General features: G+C 47.8%; 1 protein-coding gene across 9 annotated transcripts in view; it reads right to left on the bottom strand.

The window, feature by feature from the left end:
- The window catches only part of ADGRB1 (adhesion G protein-coupled receptor B1), a 385256-nt gene that overhangs the window by 266600 nt on the left and 98965 nt on the right, over positions 1-19691 (bottom strand). For all 9 annotated transcript variants that reach the window (XM_081204321.1, XM_081204325.1, XM_081204320.1 and 6 more), the window contains exon 2: positions 5459-6373. In XM_081204321.1, the coding sequence (XP_081060447.1) occupies positions 5459-6206 (748 nt within the window). In that variant the 5' untranslated portion in view covers positions 6207-6373. The remainder of the gene's footprint in view (positions 1-5458; positions 6374-19691) is intronic.

The raw sequence follows: 19691 nt of genomic DNA, 5'->3' as shown, positions 1-19691 counted from the left end.
CGTTCTGCTTTAATCTGTTTTAGCATTGTAACTTTTGTACGTTTTAAAGTAGGAAGAAGAAGAGTTTGGATTTGATATCTGGCTTTATCACTACCCGAAGGAGTCTCAAAGCGGCTAACATTCTCCTTTCCCTTCCTCCCCCACAACAAACACTCTTTGAAGTGAGTGGGGCTGAGAGACTTCAGAGAAGTGTGACTGGCCCAAGGTCACCCAGCAGCTGCAGGTGGAGGAGCGGAGACGCGAACCCGGTTCACCAGATTACAAGTCCACCGCTCCTAACCACTACACCACACTGGCGGCTGTGATTCTCCCCCAGCCCCCTCAATTTTACTGTTTTACCTTTTCATAAAATGCTTGGAGGTTTTCAATGATCAAGAGGTGCGTAAATTTTATGAAACAAATAAATGAGATCAACAAGGAAGGACAGCAACTGCAGAAAAGAATAACCCAGGTGCGTACTTCCAAAATGTACATATGTATAATACCTTTCAATGCCAGTTCCTGGAAACCACAAGAGGGGAGAGTGTTCCTCTTCTGCTTGGGTTTCCCACAGGCATTTGGGTGGCCACTGAGAAGGTGTGATGGCCTGGGATTCCGAGTCTGAGAGTGAACCGGAGGAATCCCAGCCTGCACAGGAGTCCCCGCCTCCAGGGCCGGCTGAACTGGGGCAAGGCCTAGATGCTGAGGAGCCTGCACCTGTGCCAGATCCTCAGGGGCAGGCACCAGGTGAGACCATTCTGGCCCCAGAGGTGCTGGAGGACTCAGTGGCTACAGGTGAGCCTCCCCCGGGGCCCAGTAACCCTTCGGCCTCTCCTGAACTGCAGAGGCTTAGGGCAGAGAGGCGAAGGGAACTGGTCTCTCCCAGGAGGAGTGCTCGCCTTAAGGCCAGGAGAGGCGGGGCTCCTGGGGGCCGGGACCGCCTCCGGCCTTAGAAGAAGATAAAGGTCAGGCAGCCCGATCCCAGGTTGCGGGAGCAACGTCGTTGTGGAGTACCTGCTTTACCCAGACCTAGATCTGCACTCCCGGTGTGCCTGTTCCTCGCCCGGCTTCCTGCTCCTGACTCTCCGGTGTTCCTGTTCCCCGCCTGGCTCCCTGCTTCTGCTCCACTAGTGTTCCTGTTTCCCCGCCCGGCTCCCTGTTTCGGACCTCGCGTCTCATCTAGTGATCGTCTACCCTGCTAGTGACTCTGGACTGAACTTCGGCTACGGTATTAGTACCTCCCCCCCCCCCGGGACCAGCACAGAAGTAGATGATGAACTAGATGAGCCATTGGGCCTGATCCAGGAGGTTCAGAAGGAGACACATAACGAGGAGCGGTTCTGATGGCCTGGGATTCGGACTCGGAGGCTGAACCTGAGGAATCCCAGCCTGCACAGGAGTCCCCACCTCCAGAACCAGCTGAGCTGGGGCTGGGGCCTGAGCCTGAAGGGTCCTCACCTGTGCTGGATCCTCAGGTGCAGGCACCAGCTGAGTCTGCTCTGGCTCCTGAGGTGATGGAGGACCCATTGCCTGCAGGTGCTCCACTCTCAGCCCCGTCAGAGGAAGTGGAGGTTGCCTCTGGGTCCGGTAATCCTCCAGCCTCTCCTGAGCTGCAGAGGCGAAGGGCAGAGAGGCGAAGGGAACTAAGTTCCCGCAGGAGGAGTGCTCGCCTCCAGCCTAGGAGAGGCGAGTCACCTGTGGACCGGGGCCGCCCTATGCCTCGGGGCAGATAAAAGCCAGCTAGCCCCAATCCCAGATTGCAGGAGCAACATTGTTAGTAGCCTGTTCCTGCCTGCACCCTGTCCTGCTCTTCTGCCAGAGTTCCTGACCTCACCCGACTCTCTGCCTTGGACCCTGCATCAGCTTTGATGGACAGCCTCCATACCACACCCTCAACCTCAGACTGGACTCAGACCTCGCCGCACGATTAACCCCCAGGACCAGCACAGCGGTGCAGGTTGGTTCATTGCAGAAAGAGGGGCACCACTCACCAACCTCAATCTGTCCACAGCCAGCCTCCACCTGTCTGTTTTCCTACTTACAAAAACCAGTCTGGGGGTAGCACTGTCAATCAGCTGCCCTCTCCTTGGTCTCAGGGCTCATCCATACTCAGCTCTTGTGTAGCACTTTCTAGGTCTGGGTTTCCCAAACTTGGGGTCTCCAGCTGTTTTTGGACTACAGCTCCCATCATCCCTAGCTAGCAGGACCAGTGGTCGGGAATGATGGGAACTGTAGTCCCAAAACAGCTGGAGACCCAAGTTTGGGAAATACCGCTTTAAAGTGCTGTGTCTGAGCTTCCCCCTGCGAAAACTCACTCTTTAATGCGGAATTGGAACAAACAGTAATCTGAGTTTCCTGCAGATTGGTGTTTTCTCCGATTTAGTGGTAAAGATGAGGTTTTTTGGGGGAAAGTGCCCACGAAAAAGAAAAATGCCCCAGATACAGTGGACCTGTGCTTGGAAATGTGCCACAAAAGGAGGTCTGGATGAGTCTGGATGAGCTCTTTGTGTTGCACTTGTAGAAATCGGGGGGGGGGGATGAAGCTAGACTTTGTTGCCTCCCCCTGTCATTTCTCTCCACCAGTTTTTGTCTCCCTGCCTTCTGCCCTACCAGTCCCAATAGTTTTCCTGCATGGCTGCTAGGGATACTTAAGTACAGAGAGAGTTTTGCCTACCATTAGCTCTGGCTGCACCTCTCATTGACTCTGGCGCCACCTAGTGTTGGGCTCCCTGCCCTCTACCCTATCAGCTCCAATGGGCTCTAGCCACTACTAAATTAAAGCTGCCATTTTCAGAAAACCGATTTAATTGTTTTTAAGTCCTTAGGGCCCACCCAAAAGATAATGGGGAGGGCTGGGGACATGCTGGGGCAACTGAGAAGGAGGAAACCGCCTTAGGCGCAGACAAGGCAATTTCAGCTCCTCTTCCTGCTTCCAGCAGCTAAAACTTACATCCCATCAACTTGCTATTTCTGTGTTAATAACATGCTGTTGTGATGTCACCGCAAAAATCCACAAAGCCTTTTAAAGCATCTCAACAGATAATGGCCGGCCAAGCAGCTCTCCAGGCTACTGTTTATCTCTCAGATAAGCTGCATGTACAGCCAAAAGTCAACTTCTCTGCTAACTGAGAGAGGCACACCAGGCCCCACCATCTCCCGGAGCCAGAAGCAGCCTCCCTAAAGGGCCTTCTCATCCATTCAAACAAACACCACCTGCTGCTTTTGTGTACTGCAGGCACAAAAACATTTACCCCCAAAGCTGGCATCAAGTCCTGCCTTAAGCTCTGGAAGAGACCTGAGCCAGCACAGAGGCAGTCAGAACACCCTGTTAGAGAGATGCTACCATGGAGCAGCAGCTAAAGTGAGATTAGGATGCTCAGGAAAAGACTTTGCTAGGAGGAGAGAGAGAGGGAGGGAGGGAGGGAGAGAGAAAGAGTTGTAGCATTCTCTGCTGGAAGGCGGTTCAGTCCAACGAGGAGGATAATGCATAAAGTTTTGCTTTGGCTTCGTTTTTGGAGGGTTTTTAAAAAACTGTTTTTAATTATTTTAGCTGTTTTTAATTTGTGTAGGGTTTTTTGTTGTTGATGGGAGATGTGTCTGGGAAGACAGGAGCTGATGAGAGCAGAACAGGGTTAGGGCTAGGGCTAGGGCTAGAGTTATGGTTGGGGTTGGGATTAGAGTTAGGGTTGGGGTTAGGGCCAGGGCCAGGGCTGAGGCTGGGGTTGGGGTTGGGGTTGAGGTTGGGGCTGGGGCTGGGGCTGGGGCTGGGGCTAGGGCTAGGGCTAGGGCTAGGGCTAGGGCTAGGGCTAGGGCTAGGGCTAGGGCTAGGGCTAGGGCTAGGGTTGGGTTTAGGGTTGGGGTTGGGGTTGGAGTTGGAGTTGGAGTTTGGGGCTGGGGCTGGGGCTGGGGTTGGGGCTAGGGCTAGGGCTACGGCTGGGTTACGGCTAGGGCTAGAACAGTGGTTAAGGGTAGGAGGAGGTACAGTGGCAGAGGTGGGGCAGGCCAGATAAGGGGCACACAACACAGGCAGTTGGTGACTGTGCCACATGCCAACTCCTCCTCCAAACTGGGGAATTTCAGTTGTCCTGTCAGCCAGTCCTCAGGTTTGCACCTGCTTTTGCTGAATGCCAGGTTGGCTCTGAGTAAGACCTCTCTCATCCATGATCCAGTTATGGAGGAGGAGGCTGATCTGATCTATATCAATGAGACCAGGACAGTGGACCAGCCCCCGATGAAAAAGTTTGCTGACCCCTGATATAGAATAAGGTTATCAGATTTTTTTCAATGAATCCCGGGACACTTATTGTTCTCTAAGTACATGTGAATGCTGAGAAAGCTGTAAACCCGGGGACTGTCCCCAGGAAACGGCGGCGTCTGGTAACTTTAATATAGAAGAATGCATAAAATGTGGAAATCCTGCATGGAAGATGGTATGGGAGGCAGTACATGCTAAACTCAGTGGAAAAAAATAAAATGAATTCTGTATTTTTGGTTTTGGAATTTAAACCCTCCCCGTCACCATAGTAGTAGCAATAGCTTAAAATGTAAAGACTTCAGTGCTGAAACACCCAAATCTAGATCACCCACCAAGCAAGCTGCAAAGCTCATTCGGTGCAAAGCTCATTCGGTGCAACTCCAGTCTTTCTTTCCAAAACATTAACATAGCTGGAGTAGGCTGTGGGATTGTGTTGCCCTATCCAGTTGCCAAATTGGCCTCTATGGTCAGCCCTGAGACCATAGGCAAATTTATAGCAGCTATTTATAATGGCATGTCTGCAAAGTAGGAGTTAACCCATTTCGGAGATCTGATTTTCTGTAGGAGCTAAGACAGCTGTTGCCAACCAAGTGCCTTCCAGATGTTTGGGACTTCAACTTCCATCAGCCCCAGCCAGCATGTCTGGAGGACACATCTGGAGGACTGAGTTAGCAAAAGCTGAACCAACGGTTGTTCTTAGTAGTAGTAGTTATTAATTAATTGAATTTGTTACTTGTTTTTTCAGGCCAAGGCAACTCAAAGCGACTTACGAAAACAAGCAAAACACCCGCATACATACATTAAAACAAGAAATGAATGAAAACGTTTTTTTAAGGCATCTCTCACATTCTAAAAGGCCACGTATATTTAAAGGCTGAAGGCCTGGTTAATGAGGAATGCTTTTGCTTGGCGACTAAAGATATATAACAATATCACCAGGAGAGCAACCATGGAAAAGGCATGCTGCTTAACTTTCTTATAATTCTTAATAGCCTAACTCCAACCCCCAAAGACAGACAGCAAAATTACTTTCAAACTGGAATCCAGTTTTTGATGTCCTCAACGACGGCAAGCCAAGATCACTTTAAATCAAAGCAAATTGAAGCTGTGGCATTGACTGCGCGAATCAATGAATGGGTGGAAGGGGGGAAATGTTCCCCTGTACCTGAGCCATAAGTTCTGATCAATTTCTGCACCGCTGAGCGTCAGGACGACATCACTTACCCAAGAAATCCAGCCCACTGCTGTCTTTTGGGCTGCTCACACAATTCTCCAAGTAAATCCCATCTTTGAAACAATCGTCCCTCTTTTTGGTGAAGCCCAGGATGTCGCTGGGCTGGTCTAGCACCTCTCCGCTGGAGCAAGCGCAGGGGGTCTGCATTATGCCACAAGGGTGGGAGCTGCTGCTGCTGGTCAAGCAAGTATCCAACCATTTGCACAGCATCTGGCAGGCAGCCTTGCTGGGGCTTCTGTTGCCGACCACCAGGTATTCCACCGAAAAATCCCTTTCCTGGACCTTGGCCGGCTTCCACCGGACGTGCCCGCTTTCTAAGGCGGACGCGGTCTGCTTCATCTGGAGGAACTGCTTGCTGGACTGGAGGAAGGCATAGCGGGTGGAGCTGTCGCAGAGGTTCAGCACATCGTCAAAGCTCTCCATGCCCAAGTACGTCCGCGTGGACTCCAAGAAGGAGTCAAACTGGTAGGTCCGTATCTGCTGGTGGTCGCATCCACCGGTGGGCTTCAAGACCTTCATGTACAAGGTGTACCTCCTGGGGTCAGGGTTCTGGATAATCCAAGAGCAGCGGGAAGAGTTCAACGGGAAGACGGCAAACGAGGAGAAATAGCCAAAGAACTTGCCCTGGACCAGAGTGGTGCACGGAGACTGCCCAAGGTCGAGCGCCACTACGGTCCACACAAAGAAAAGTGGCAATAACAAAAGCAGGTTCAAGGTATATCCAGTGCTCCTCCTCATCCTAGGTCCCTCGTCCTTTGGAACTCAAAGCAATAGCCAGGCAGAGGGCAGATCTTGGACATAACAGGAGGAAATGAGAGAGTTCTCGCCCCGGGCTCTACATGAGATCAATCCAGCCGTCCCATGTTTGGATTCGGGCTCCTCCTTGTGGCCGAGGCAAGCAAGACCTGGAGAAGAGAAGGAGAGAGAAACACACTCCGTTAATTCCAGGATGCAAGGCTGTGAAACGCAGCGATGTCCAGGCTTTCCTTGAGAGAGGATCTAGCAGGGCACCGATGTCTCCACAAGGCCATCTGGAGGCTCTATCTGGCAGATCAAGGACGCATCTGCTTGTGGCAGGCACTCCCCCTCCCAAATCCACAAGACGCGCATGACACAAGCAACTGTCTTCATTTTGGGATTTTGTTTTTTGCTGAGAAGTGAAAGCCAACTTCTCTCCCCAACCCACCCCCCACATCTTTTAAATGCTGGCACAGAACTTCTCCTCAGCCCTGCCTGTGGAGAGACACAGAAAGCTCCAATTGGACAACACACACACACCATCAAACACACACTGTCCTTCCCAGTTCACAATCCCCAAGACATTGAAAGTGCTGTGGAGGAATACGGGTTAGCTGTGAACTAGAGTTTGTCACTACAACAACGTAGGATGGATCAGAAGCCCTCGGAAAACAGAAAGGTTTGTGCTGAAAAGACCACAACGCATCCCTGCTTTAAAACCCGGGGAGACATGTTCCATAATTGGGCTGCCATGGTTTAGAAGGTCCTAGTTTTACTGAGCTGTTTCATGTATTCACTGAGTTTGCAGCTTCTGAAAATAAAGCACAAATGTGCTTTTTAAAAAACAACAACAACAAAGTTCCATGACATGAGATTTGTTTCCTGTGCCTCATTATCTCTATTCACACCCTACACCAGCTCATCTCTTGTGCTCAGGTTAAATGTCTGTGATGATGAACATGGGTTTCCCTGCACTAACTTGAAAAGCATTTCTTTGCAGTGTATACGGAGGGTGTATAAGAATTTAATAGATTGCCTTCTAAATCCATCAGGCAGTGTGATTATCGGGGGGGGGGTTGCAAAGAGGCAAAGGGGTAGCAGGGGGGTACTGGAGGCACAAATGGCTATTGGGCTTGGAAAAGCTGGTATCACTGGATCCAGTTCATCAATTTTGTTAAAATAATTAAGCTAAATACAGTGGGCGCTCGGGTCGCGAACACGATCCGTGTGGGATGCACGTTCGCAACCCACAGTGTTCACAACCTGCAGCAGCGCACGTGCGGCTAGCGCTTCGGCACTTCTGCACATGCGCAAAGCACGATTTAGCGCTTCTGCGCATGCATGACTGCCGAAACCCGGAAGTAGCCCGTTCCAGTACTTCTGGGTTTTGGTGTCCGTAACCTGAAAAATTTTACTTTATTTATTTTGTTTCGACTCCCAGGAGAGATGCATGGCTCGGGCATGGTGCAGGCCCTGCGGTATGTACCAGCCCCCGCACTGTGGTGCTCAGCAACAGCCGTGTTTCATTATATTTGTTGACTGAACTAAAAAGTTTCGTGAGCCCAATTTTTTTTAAAAAAATATATTTTAAAAAAAACTCACTTTTTTGTCATTTTATCACCCCTGCCCCGGATGAGACCCAGGGCGGCCCACATCCCCTTCCTCCTCCGCTGGGTCTCCCTGCTTGAAATTTCTAGCTGCTGGCATCATTCAGAGGCATGCTGCTTCCAATGAACAGTCGAGGTGGCGTTAGAAACTGCAAGGTCTCTCTAAAACACTGTAGGATTGATCTGTCTCCACTCACCGTCTTCTACATCAATATCCCATCCATCCCCAAACTGTGAGACGCCCAAGTTGCTGATCAATGGCTGATACCTATTGTTTATCTTCCAACCAGGCATGTCTGCCTGTTTTTCCCGTCAGCGAACACTAAATTCTCAACTCCAGGCAGAGGCTCATCTTTCAACCCCTCCAATACGGGCTTTGCTCAACCCCCTTGTGAAATTCCGCTCGCTTTATCAAAACACATTGCGGTACCAGTTCTGAAAGGTTAATACATTCATGGCTGGGCATCTGCCAAGGACCTGCTCCTCCTCTTCGCTATCTCAACCTGCTTGGTCTTCACCTGCCTCTTGCTTTCATCCAGATGGCCGTGGCAGCGAGGTGGAGAAAGCAGTCGACAGCGCAACCTGCTTGCTCGCTGACTCTCTGTCTGGCAAGCAAACAGGTGGAAGCAAGGGCAAGGTAGGGGAGGAGAAGGAAAGGCAGAAGCTGGGTGTTATGTACTGAGTTGAATAGGATCCAAAGTGCAGCAGTCTGATTGGTCCTAGAACAATAGTATCCAAAATGCAGCAGTCTGATTGGTCCTAGAACAATAGGATTCAGAATGCGGCAGTCTGATTGGTCCTAGAACAATGCAGCAGTATGATGGAAGTGAATCCACAACCTGATTGGCCTACAGGAGAATCCCGGAATTAGCCAATCACATGCAGCCCATTGTGTAAAAAATGTATATAAAGCAGATACTTTGGAGGAACATTCATTCCTCACTACTATGAGCTGAATAAAGAGCATGAAATCCACTCTCGATTCCGAGTATATTCCACTGGTGATAACAGCCACGAGGATTAATGGTAATGGTGGGGTCCGCTAATCGGGTCCAAACTGCCTTGGTCACTGAAAAGCCAATAAGCACCATAGACAGAGGAGAGTCCCATATTCACTCGTTTACTCAGCTGAGTAAAACAGAGCAGGCGAGCCCCCAATAGGCTTTGTTCATACTTTGTTCATCACCCCTCCCTTCCCCCCTTCGAGGTTCCTTGCACCGATCAAAACAGGACACCCTGCCTGGAGACTTTGAAGGTGAGAGTTGCCTGACGGAGGTTTTCCTGAAAATCGCCTAGCAACGTCATCTGGTCTTCACATATCTGTGGCTCACCCTCCTAAATTCTAAAGCAGCCAGGTGTTTTTTTTTACAGATGCAAAATGGCATCAGTTTGGTCATAGGTAGGCAAACTAAGGCCCAGGGGCTGGATCCGGCCCAATCGCCATCTATCTATCTATCTATCTATCTATCTATCTATCTATCTATCTATCTATCTATATCAATATTTATTAGGAATTTCAACATAACAATTTATCAAAAACATGTCATCCTCATTCCCCCCACCCCATTTTCCCCTCCCCCCTCCCCAAAAAAGAAGGAAACCCGACTTCCCTCAGCTCCTTTCTCTGGTTTTTCAGCACATATTATTCTCTGCATATTATAAAATTGTAAGGATCCTTAATTTATCTATCTATATATTACCAATAAGAAGTTTGTGAATGTTTATTCAAAGCATGCCAAGGAGTCTAGTTCATTTAGTTGTTTCTTTAAGTACTTTGTAAAAGGTTCCTATTCTTCTTTAAATTCTCAGTTGTCCTTGTCACGTAGTTTGTACGTCAATTTCAACAGTTCTTCATAGTCCGTCAGTTTCTCTTGCCGGCCCAATCGCCATCTAAATCCGGCCCGCAGATGGTCCGGGAATCAGCGTGTTTTTACATGAGTAGTATGTGAGCTTTTATTTAAAATGCATCCCTGGGTTATTTGTGGGCCATAGGGATTCGTTCAATTTCCCCAAAAAATATAGTCTGCCCCCCCCACAAGGTCTGAGGGGCAGTGGGCTGGCCCCCTGCTGAAAAAGTTTGCTGACCCCTGAGGTAAAGGTAAAGGGACCCCTGACCATTAGATCCAGTTGTGACTGACTCTGGGGTTGCGGCGCTCATCTCGCTATATTGGCTGAGGGAGCCGGCGTACAGCTTCCGGGTCATGTGGCCAGCATGACTAAGCTGCTTCTGGCGAACCAGAGCAGCGCACAGAAATGCCGTTTACCTTCCCGCCGGAGTGGTACCTATTTATCTACTTGCACTTTGACGTGCTTTTGAACTGCTAGGTTGGCAGGAGCAGGGACCGAGCAACGGGAGCTCACCCTGTCGCGGGGATTCGAACCGCTGACCTTCTGATCGGCAAGCCCTAGGCTCTGTGGTTTAACCCACAGCCCCACCTGCGTCCCTGACCCCTGTGTTAGGCTAACCAAAAAACAGGACAAGAACAGGCCTCTGTGGCTTTTCCTGAAACCCCACAGTAAGGGGCATCTAGGGAGTCAGTGGACGCGGACTTCTCCAAGGCTCCTCCAAATCCTTGGCCATCCCAAGGCTTTTTGCCATCTCTTTAGTCCCTCCTCTGCCTGCAGGTCACAGTGCCAGGATCATGAGCAGCATCTTTCCTCACTGCAGCAGGAAGGAAAATATTCTGTTATCATTTTCCTTTGCAAGTGCAATTCGGTTTATGATTTGTGAATGTGGAAGACCCTCCACACCCACCCACCCTGCAAGCCTACTGCTATAGCTGTCTTAGCAAGACAAACATGCTGATTCCAGTATTCAGGAACAGGAGATGCCTAGATGTGCCCTTCTCTTGTCTCCCACCGGCCTCACCACTCTCCCCGCCGCGCACCTCTTAAAAGCCAGCAAACTTTAACTAAACATCCCTGCTAATAGGCTGCTGTGTTCCAGCTGCTAGGCCTTGGGATTGATTTCCCCGAAACAGGGTCCCATCTGGAAAAAGCTCTACCACAAAGGATGTAAACATTTCATTCCCACCGCTCCAACTGATCCCTGCTGTAGTGGAAATTTTTTTTAAAGGAGAACTAAACACACAAACATCAAAATGAAGGGAATGAAGAGCCCCATAGCAACAAAGAAACAAACAAACACACACATACACACCCATAGCTGTCAAATTTTCTTGCGAGGAATCTTATCTGGAATAAGGGAATTTCCCTTAAAAAAGGGGGAAAGTTGACAGCTATGACACACACCTGGATCTGCAACAGAGTTGGCAATGAACTCAGCAGAGCATTAGATCAGCAGCAGAAGGCTCTTAAGAGAGTCCTTGCTGAGAGGGTGACGTTTACCTGCCCTCAGGTATCTTGGGGCTCCATGGTTTCTTTCCTACCATTAAGCACCCCACCTGCAGCAATGATTCCTATTGTCACTAACTCAGAACAGTGAAGTCTTTCCTTGCAGGACAAACATGGTAGTGATCGTTATGAAAATTATGAGACTTTGTTCCTTTGGGGGTAGCAAGTCGGGGCTGGACACACTTTCACATTGTGTCCAAGTCTGGTTGAAAAAGATTTGGACTTTATCCTTCCTTCCTTCCTTCCTTCCTTCCTTCCTTCCTTCCTTCCTTCCTTCCTTCCTTCCTTTCTTTCTTTCTTTCCCTTCCTTCCTTCCTTCCTTCCTTCCTTCCTTCCTTCCTTCCTTCCTTCCTTCCTTTCAAAAATATGTTTCCTGGAGGCGGTGGAAATACCCTGGGTGTACCTGACTACAGTGGTACCTCAGGTTACATACGCTTCAGGTTACATACGCTTCAGCTTACAGACTCCGCTAACCCAGAAATAGTGCTTCAGGTTAAGAACTTTGCTTCAGGATGAGAACAGAAATCGTGCTCCGGCGGTCCGGCAGCAGCAAGAGGCCCCATTAGCTAGTGGTGCTTCAGGTTAAGAACAGTTTTAGGTTAAGTACGGACCTCCGGAACGAATTAAGTACTTAACCCGAGGTACCACTGTACAGTGAATATATAAATCTGGCAAGACTCATGGCATTCATAAGGGGACAATTGGACCAAAAATAGTTAAAAGAATGGGGATGTGCTAAAGAAAAAACATTGTTCTGGAGTAAGCATATCGGTATGTAATGAATGATGCTTTGCAGGGTTAAAGAAAGAGAAAAATGGTGTAAAAAGTATAAAGTAATCTACATTAGGCACAACAACTTAGAAAGAGTAAAAATTTCAAGGTCTCAGAACAAAAGAAGTAAGTCAATATGTGTATATGTATGTAATGGCTAGATTAGAATGATGATATGGTTTTATTTTTAGATGTGTGTTTTTGTGTTTTTGTTCTTTTTTGTTCTTTTTCTCTTGTGTCCCCCCCCCCCCCTTGTTTGTACTGTTTTATTTTGGACCCAATGTTTGTAATTTTTGTTGTTATTTTGCATTGAAAATAATTTAAAAACAAAAAAAAACTTATGGAATATGCAGAAATGGTGAAACTTACCGGTGGAATAAGAAATCAAGGTAACATTTTTTAAAAAATAAAAGAACGGAAATGGTTTATTGAATATTTACAGATAAATTGCAAACAGATAAAAACATAGGCAAGATTATTGTAATAACCCGCAGTTTCATACGAGTATATATTTAAAGAGGATGAACGAATGAGCAAATTAAGTTAATTTGGATATACAGGAGGTATTAAAAATAAATGTAAGGAACCACAGAAAGAGGGGTAAGGAAGTCAAGTTGTGAAATGTCAAAAGGATTGTAAAATTAGTGAGAGGTATAAAATTAGTGAAATGTATAAACTTGCAAAATATAAATAAAACTCTTTTTTTAAAAAAAAGAAAAGAAAAGAGAAAGCTGTGAGTCTCTAGGTGGACCACAACTCTCATCATCCCTGGGATTTTGCCCTGCATATGGGGTTGATGGTGACGATACCTCAGGCCCCAAATATCTGAAAGGCTGGCTGCTTCCCTACAGACCTTCTTCGGAGCTGAGACAGGCAGAAGAAACCCTATTAGTAGTTCCTCCACCTTCAGAGCCTCAATTGGTGGCAACCTGAGACAGGACCTTCTCTGTGGTGGCCCCTAAGCTGTGGAATTCCCTCCCCAAAGTTGCATCTGCCACTTTCATTATACAGCTTCCAGAGGATGCTGAAGACCTATCTATTTACCCTGGCTTCTGATATTTGTGGTGCATGTTTCTATTACCCACCTTATTTTTATGGTTGCAAGTTGTTTTAAGCTGCTGTTTAATGTTGTTTTAATGCTGTCACCCACCCTGGGACTTTAGGGTGAAGGGAGGGTAATAAATTAATCAATAATAATGATGATGTCATTCCCTTAAACCCTCCCTGAATGTTGCATATGGACATCTCAAGGGGGGGGGTGTCAATATAATTGCCATTTTGAGTTCATGCTGAACAAATCTCGAAAATACATTTCGAAAGAGAGGAGGACTAAAAATAAATAGACTTAACATGCAGCTTTAATTAAACTGTGGCAATGTGAACAATACCTTCAATTTGAGGGAAATGAGCTGAATTCTGGAAAATATAAACATGTCATCATCGGAACTAATTTTAGGAAACATTCAAACGTTTGTTCAAGTCTGCAGCAATCATCATATTTCACACAATTCTGGGGGTATAAAACCAAGTTCTGTGTAAGACCTAAGCAAATGTCATGAAGGGCAGTACTTATTTATTTATTTGAAGCATTTTTACCACCCTCTTTGGCTAAAAGGGCTTCCAGAAATTTTGTAAGGCTAAAAAGCCTTACAAAAATCAGCATTAAGACAGCGGCCAATGTTTTGCCCCAGTTTACTTAGCCATTGTACTGGGACACGGATGGCACTGTGGGTTAAACCACAGAGCCTAGGAGTTGCTGATCAGAAGGTCGGCGGTTCGAACCCCTGCAACGGGGTGAGCGCCCGTTGTTCGGTCCCTGCTCCTGCCAACCTAGCAGTTCAGAAGCACGTCAAAGTGCAAGTAGATAAATAGGTACTGCTCCGGCGGGAAGGTAAACGGCGTTTCCGTGCGCTGCTCTGGTTCACCAGCTCCCTCAGCCAATAAAGCGAGATGAGCACCGCAACCCCAGAGTCATCCGCAACTGGACCTAAGGGTCAGGGGTCCCTTTACCTTTAAGGAAAAACAGGACATTCCGGGATCAAATAAGAAACTGGGACTGCTTCTGTAAATCCAGGTTACGACTGGACCTAATGGTCAGGGGTCCCTTTACCTTTACCTTACTTAGCCATTGAGCCACCTGGGGTGATCTTGGGTGCCCCCCTCGTCTGAGAACCTCAGTTTCTTATCTGTGAAATAGGAGGTCTGAGTTTGCCCTGAGCTGAATGGATTTCATTTAAAACTGCCCATACTTTACTAGTTAGATTTCTCTCCAGTAGAGGGCAGTAGCAACTTGCATCCAATGCACGCCCAAAACATTCACAATTTACGACAGCATCAGATAATTGAGTTTTGTATGTGGAAAGGGCACATTTTAAAAAAACTGCGTGCAGATCTTAATATGCAACTGCCACATGCACAATAACTCTGCTCGGAAGCTGCAGCACAGCATGTACATGTGGGGACATCAGTCACATTAATAAGCAGACATGTGGCAGGTCACTGATATGTATTACCTGCCATTGTCTGATGGTAGGTCTTTTGGGGTCTCAAGCTAGGAGCTTTGTCCCATTAAAGGACCTCAGGCAATAGGGCTGAGAGTGTGAATGTGGGAGCATGAAACCATCATGCACACAGTGACTAAGGACTACCTCTGAGCTAAGACTCCTCCTCCTCTATAATAGTGTTTGTGGGGTCAGTCTGAGGCCCTAAGCCTGAATCCAGAAAGGGTTAAAAATCGAATGGAGGATTCGATTGTTGAACTAGTCAAACAGGCTCCTTTGGCTATAGGCTTGCTACCTAAGTATTGCCATTACAGTGGTACCTCGGGTTAAGTACTTAATTCATTCTGGAGGTCCGTACTTAACCTGAAACTGTTCTTAACCTGAAGCACCACTTTAGCTAATGGGGCCTCCGGCTGCTGCCGTGCTGCTGGAGCACGATTTCTGTTCTCATCCTGAAGCAAAGTTCTTAACCTGAAGCACTATTTCTGGGTTAGCGGAGTCTGTAAGCTGAAGCATATGTAACCTGAAGCATATGTAACCCGAGGTACCACTGTAGACCCTTTGTCTAGGACAGTGGTTCTCAGACTTTTCTCTCTGGGCCACACTTTCAGAATTAAAATTTGCTTATGCCACACCGAGTTTTTTTTCTTGATATCAAATACACTGGAAAACAAAAGGAACCGACTTGCAGCAGTGCTTGACTAATAACATAGAACACAACTACAGTGGTACCTCGGTTCCTGAACGCCTCCGTTGTCGTAGGTTTCAGTTCTCGGACGCCCAAAACCCAGAAGTAAATGCTTCGATTTTTTAAAAACATTTTTTCAGAACCTGAATGTGCGACTGGGCTTCTGCTGAGTGCAAGAAGCTCTTGCAACCAATGGGAAGCCATGCCTCGGTTTTGAATCTTTCGGAAGCCAAATGGGCTTCCGGAACGGATTCTGTTCAAGAACTGAGGTACCACTGTACTTTATAATACGATCACAGGACAACCAGAAAGTTAATAACAATGCAGCTGTGTAAGAACATGAATACTTCCCAAAATATAATTATAAACAAGCTTTTTACATGCATTATGTACCTTAAAAAGTCAATTAGAGGTGTAAGCTTGCTTTTGCCGGCTAATCTCATTTATAGTAGGTCTCATTTGAGACAAACAAACTCTCATCTCCTCACCAGCACAAAGAAGCCTCTCTTTTTCCTGATCTTTCATGTTTGTCGGAGTTGAAAATCCCTGTTCACAACATTGAGAACTGTAGAAGAATAGCCAGTGCTCTTGCAGAGAGGCATAGATACTATTTCTGGTTTTATATCCATTTTTAAATTTACTATACTCTACTGTACTGTACAAGGGATGCGGGTGGTGCTGTGGGTTAAACCACAGAGCCTAGGACTTGCCGATCAGAAGGTTGGAGGTTCAAATCCCCGTGATGGGGTGAGCTCCCCTGATTCGCCAGAGGCAGCTTAGTCATGCTGGCCACATGACCCGGAAGCTGTACGCCGGCTCCCTCGGCCAATAAAGCGAGATGAGCGCCGCAACCCCAGAGTCGGCCACGGCTGGACCTAATGGTCAGGGGTCCCTTTACCTTTAACTTTACTGTACTGTACAGTGGACACTCGGGTTGCGAACATGATCCATGCACGTTCGCAACCTGCAGCGTTCACAACCCGTGTCTGCGCACGTGCGGGTTGCGATTCGGTGCTTCTGCACATGTGCAACCGCCGAAACCCGGAAGTAACCCATTCCGGTTACTCCCATATCAGTCTCTACAGACACAGCACGTACTGCAACCTTCCAACAGTTTGATTTCATACCCAAAGGTGTCTCCTGAGATGGGTGGATGCCAATAAGACCACGAATGAGACTCCCACCCTTTGCTTTATTTCCTGCCAGATGCCAGCAGGTGATTCCCTGATGCCCAGGCCCTCCAGTGCCCTCCATCAGGCCCTCAGGATTTATCCCCGGCCACCACACCTTTCACTGCTCCTGCTCTACAGCCTTCTCTCTTGATTTTACCAAGCTGGAAGGTAACTTTGGAGCAGCGTTCCTAATCCATCTTGTTGTCCTGGAGGGAGAGTAGAGTTTGAGTGGCTACACCCACTTTTGCCACCTTTGGTATATGGCCCCTGGAATATTGCCCTGGAGGGAAAGTGGCCCCCAGCAGGGAAAACGTTGGAATAAATCACTCCACCAGGCACTTGCTACGGGCTGCCATTTAAACAAACAAACAAGCGCTTTCTCAAGGAAGGGCAAAATAAAAAATAAAAAATGAATAAAGACCGGTTTATTTGGTAGAAACCATTCTGAAAAGCCAATGAGTGGTGCTGACTTAGCTGTAGAATTTATTACGGTCTTGTTAAATTACTGGACATCCACAATTTCACCCTTCCTTTGCTTCCCCTCCCCTCCGGCAGACACGCCATTCGGATAACCTTGGTGGCTGCCTTAAGGCACCCTACATATGTGCACAGCACCTCTGAAATGTCACTCTTTGGCTGTCGAGCTGAGTTATGGATGGATCCCCTATTTTCTTCCCGGCCCGCCATCTGTCTTCCGTTTCTGAAGGCAATGAACGCCTGTTGACCGTTCCTCGCAATAACTCACCTGTCCGTAGCAACGGCAGTTGTTATTAATGGGGTAGGGAGGCAAGGTGGGGTGAGGGGACAAAACCTGTTTTGGGGGAACCAGAGGTCGAGAGAGAGAAGAAGGAGCTCCGTCTTGTCAAGAATGAAAAGACCTCCAGGCTGGATTAAGAGTTAGGCTCTGCCTAATCTAGAAGAAGAACACAACTCAGCCCTTCTTTCAGGCAAGTCACACCACGCATTTGAAGCTCCCTGATACAACTTTTTAAAAGTCGCGGATTTCCCCAAAGAATTCTGGGAGATGTAGTTTGTTAAGGGTGTAGAGCAGGCTTCCTCAACCGTGGCCCTCCAGCTGTTTTTTGGGACTACAGTTCCCATCATCCCTGACCACTGGTCCTGCTAGCTAGGGATCATGGAAGTTGTCAGCGAAAAACATCTGGCCAGGGAGAGTCAGGTCACCCTCCCAGAGCTTGCTTACAGGGACTTTCCAAAATTCCCTCTCTGTTCATCATCCCACCCTCTCTCACCTTTTCACCCTCCCTGTGCCAGCCCCCCACTCACATGAAATGAAGCTGAGGGCCACATGCGGCCCTCGGGTTACAGCTATTCAACCCCTGCTCTTCTCTCTTTGACCCACCAAAACTTCCCAGCTTCCAATAACCTGCAAACAAAACCCACAGTCTCTTACATACCTAACGCCACAAAAAAACCCACCTTTGCTCCGCTCACAAAATCCTTCCTCTGAGACTATATTTTATATATTTATTGCATTTATATCCCAACGTTCCTCCATGGAGCAAAAGGAGGCATGCATAGTTCTCCTCATTTTACCCTCATAACAACCCTGAGAAGTAGGCTAGACATCCTATTCCATGAAGAAGAAGATTTTATGATTTATACCCCGCCCATCTGACTGTGTTGCCCCAGCCACTCTGGGTCGCCTCCAACATACATAGAAACATAATAAAACATTAAACATTTTAAAAAACTTCCTTATACAGGGCTGCCTTCAGATGTCTTCGAAAGGTTGTATAGTTACTTATCTCCTTGGCAAGGGGGTCGCATAACTCCATACCCTCCAGTCTTTCTCCAATGAAAATAGGGACACCCTAAGGAAAAGCAGCAGGACACGGGTGGCGCTGTGGTCTAAACCACAGAGCCTAGGGCTTGCTGATCAGAAGGTTGGTGGTTTGAATCCCCACGACGGGGTGAGCTCCTGTTGCTCGGTCGCTGCTCCTGCCAACCTAGCAGTTTGAAAGCATGTCAAAGTGCAAGTAGATAAATAGGTACCGCTCCGGCAGGAAGGTAAATGGTGTTTCTGCGCGCTGCTCTGGTTTGCCAGAAGTGGCTTAGTCATGCTGGACACATGACCCGGAAACTGGAACAGCTTCTGTAAATCCAGGCTGTTCCTGGAAAATAGCGAAACTTGGAGGGTCTGTACCAAGGTGGCAGGGCGGTTTGGAAGAAAGTTTATTCTAAGGAAATTATTTTCTCCCTTCCTCCCTCCCTTCCTTCCTTCCTCCCTTCCCAGCATTCTTTGCTCTAATCAGAAGGGCATGTGGTTCTTTAAAAACACACACACAACTAAGGGTCTTCCAGCTTCGCCTCAAACAAACTGTAGCCTAGTGAACCCAGGGAAGCATACGCAATTGCAGGCAGAGGAGTTGCATCAAGCTATGGTTGAACTAAGCCAGTCTCTCTTTTCACCCTGCTGTCTTCCTCCTTGCGAAACCGAGCCGGTCACCAATGTGAGAAAAGCACCACTGGAGCTCATCAGTGCCACAGAGACCATATGCATACATAAACATAAGTCTAATGACAAGCTGGAGAAAGGTGGGGCAGTCCTTTCACCAAGGAGAGGGAATGGGAAGAGGGGAGCACGCGGCCACTGCTGGAGGGTTAAGGAGGAGGTTAAATAAACAAAAGATGGCTGAACCTCACTGATGGAGAGCTGAGCACACGGACCAGAGGCAGAACGCAAGAGATGGGATTTTGCTGCCTTCCCCCCGCGAGGCCAGAGAGCCTTTTGAGTCTAATCTAGCCCCTAGAGTCAATGAGAGTGGACAGCTCTGGCCTCCGGCCTCATTTCAGCTTCAGTTGGAGACGAGGGGAATGGGGAGGGAATACGAATAAAAAGCCAGGCAGTCAAAATGCAGATGTTAGTAATGGAGCTGATCAGCAGGAACGAGGGCAGGGGAGCAGAGCGAGGGGGTCTGAACATCCATGAGGCAAAACAACAATGCTTAAACGCAACAGAACTGTTAATCTTCTGGCATGTTCTTCATGGGGTCTGCTGTAGATTGGGTAGGATTCTGAGAGATCCTGCTTGCAAATTTCCCCTTGGCCACTGTGAGAACAGGATGCTGGACTAGATGGGCTGATCCAGTAATAATAATAATAATAATAATAATAATAATAATAATAATAATAATAATAATAATTTATACCCCGCCCATCTGGCTAGGCTTCCCCAGCCACTCTGGGCGGCTTCCAACAAAATATTAAAGTACAGTAATGCATCAAACATTAAAAGCTTCCCTAAACAGGGCTGCCTTCCGATGTCTTCTAAAAGTCCGGTAGTTGCTTTTCTCTTTGACATCTGGTGGGAGGGCGTTCCACAGGGCGGGCGTCACCACCGAGAAGGCCCTCTGCCTGGTTCCCTGTATTGA

The sequence above is a fragment of the Podarcis bocagei genome (genome assembly GCF_964188305.1).
Source record: "Podarcis bocagei genome assembly, chromosome: 8".
Lineage (NCBI taxonomy): Eukaryota > Metazoa > Chordata > Lepidosauria > Squamata > Lacertidae > Podarcis > Podarcis bocagei.
This window is presented reverse-complemented; position numbering and strand designations above follow the sequence as displayed.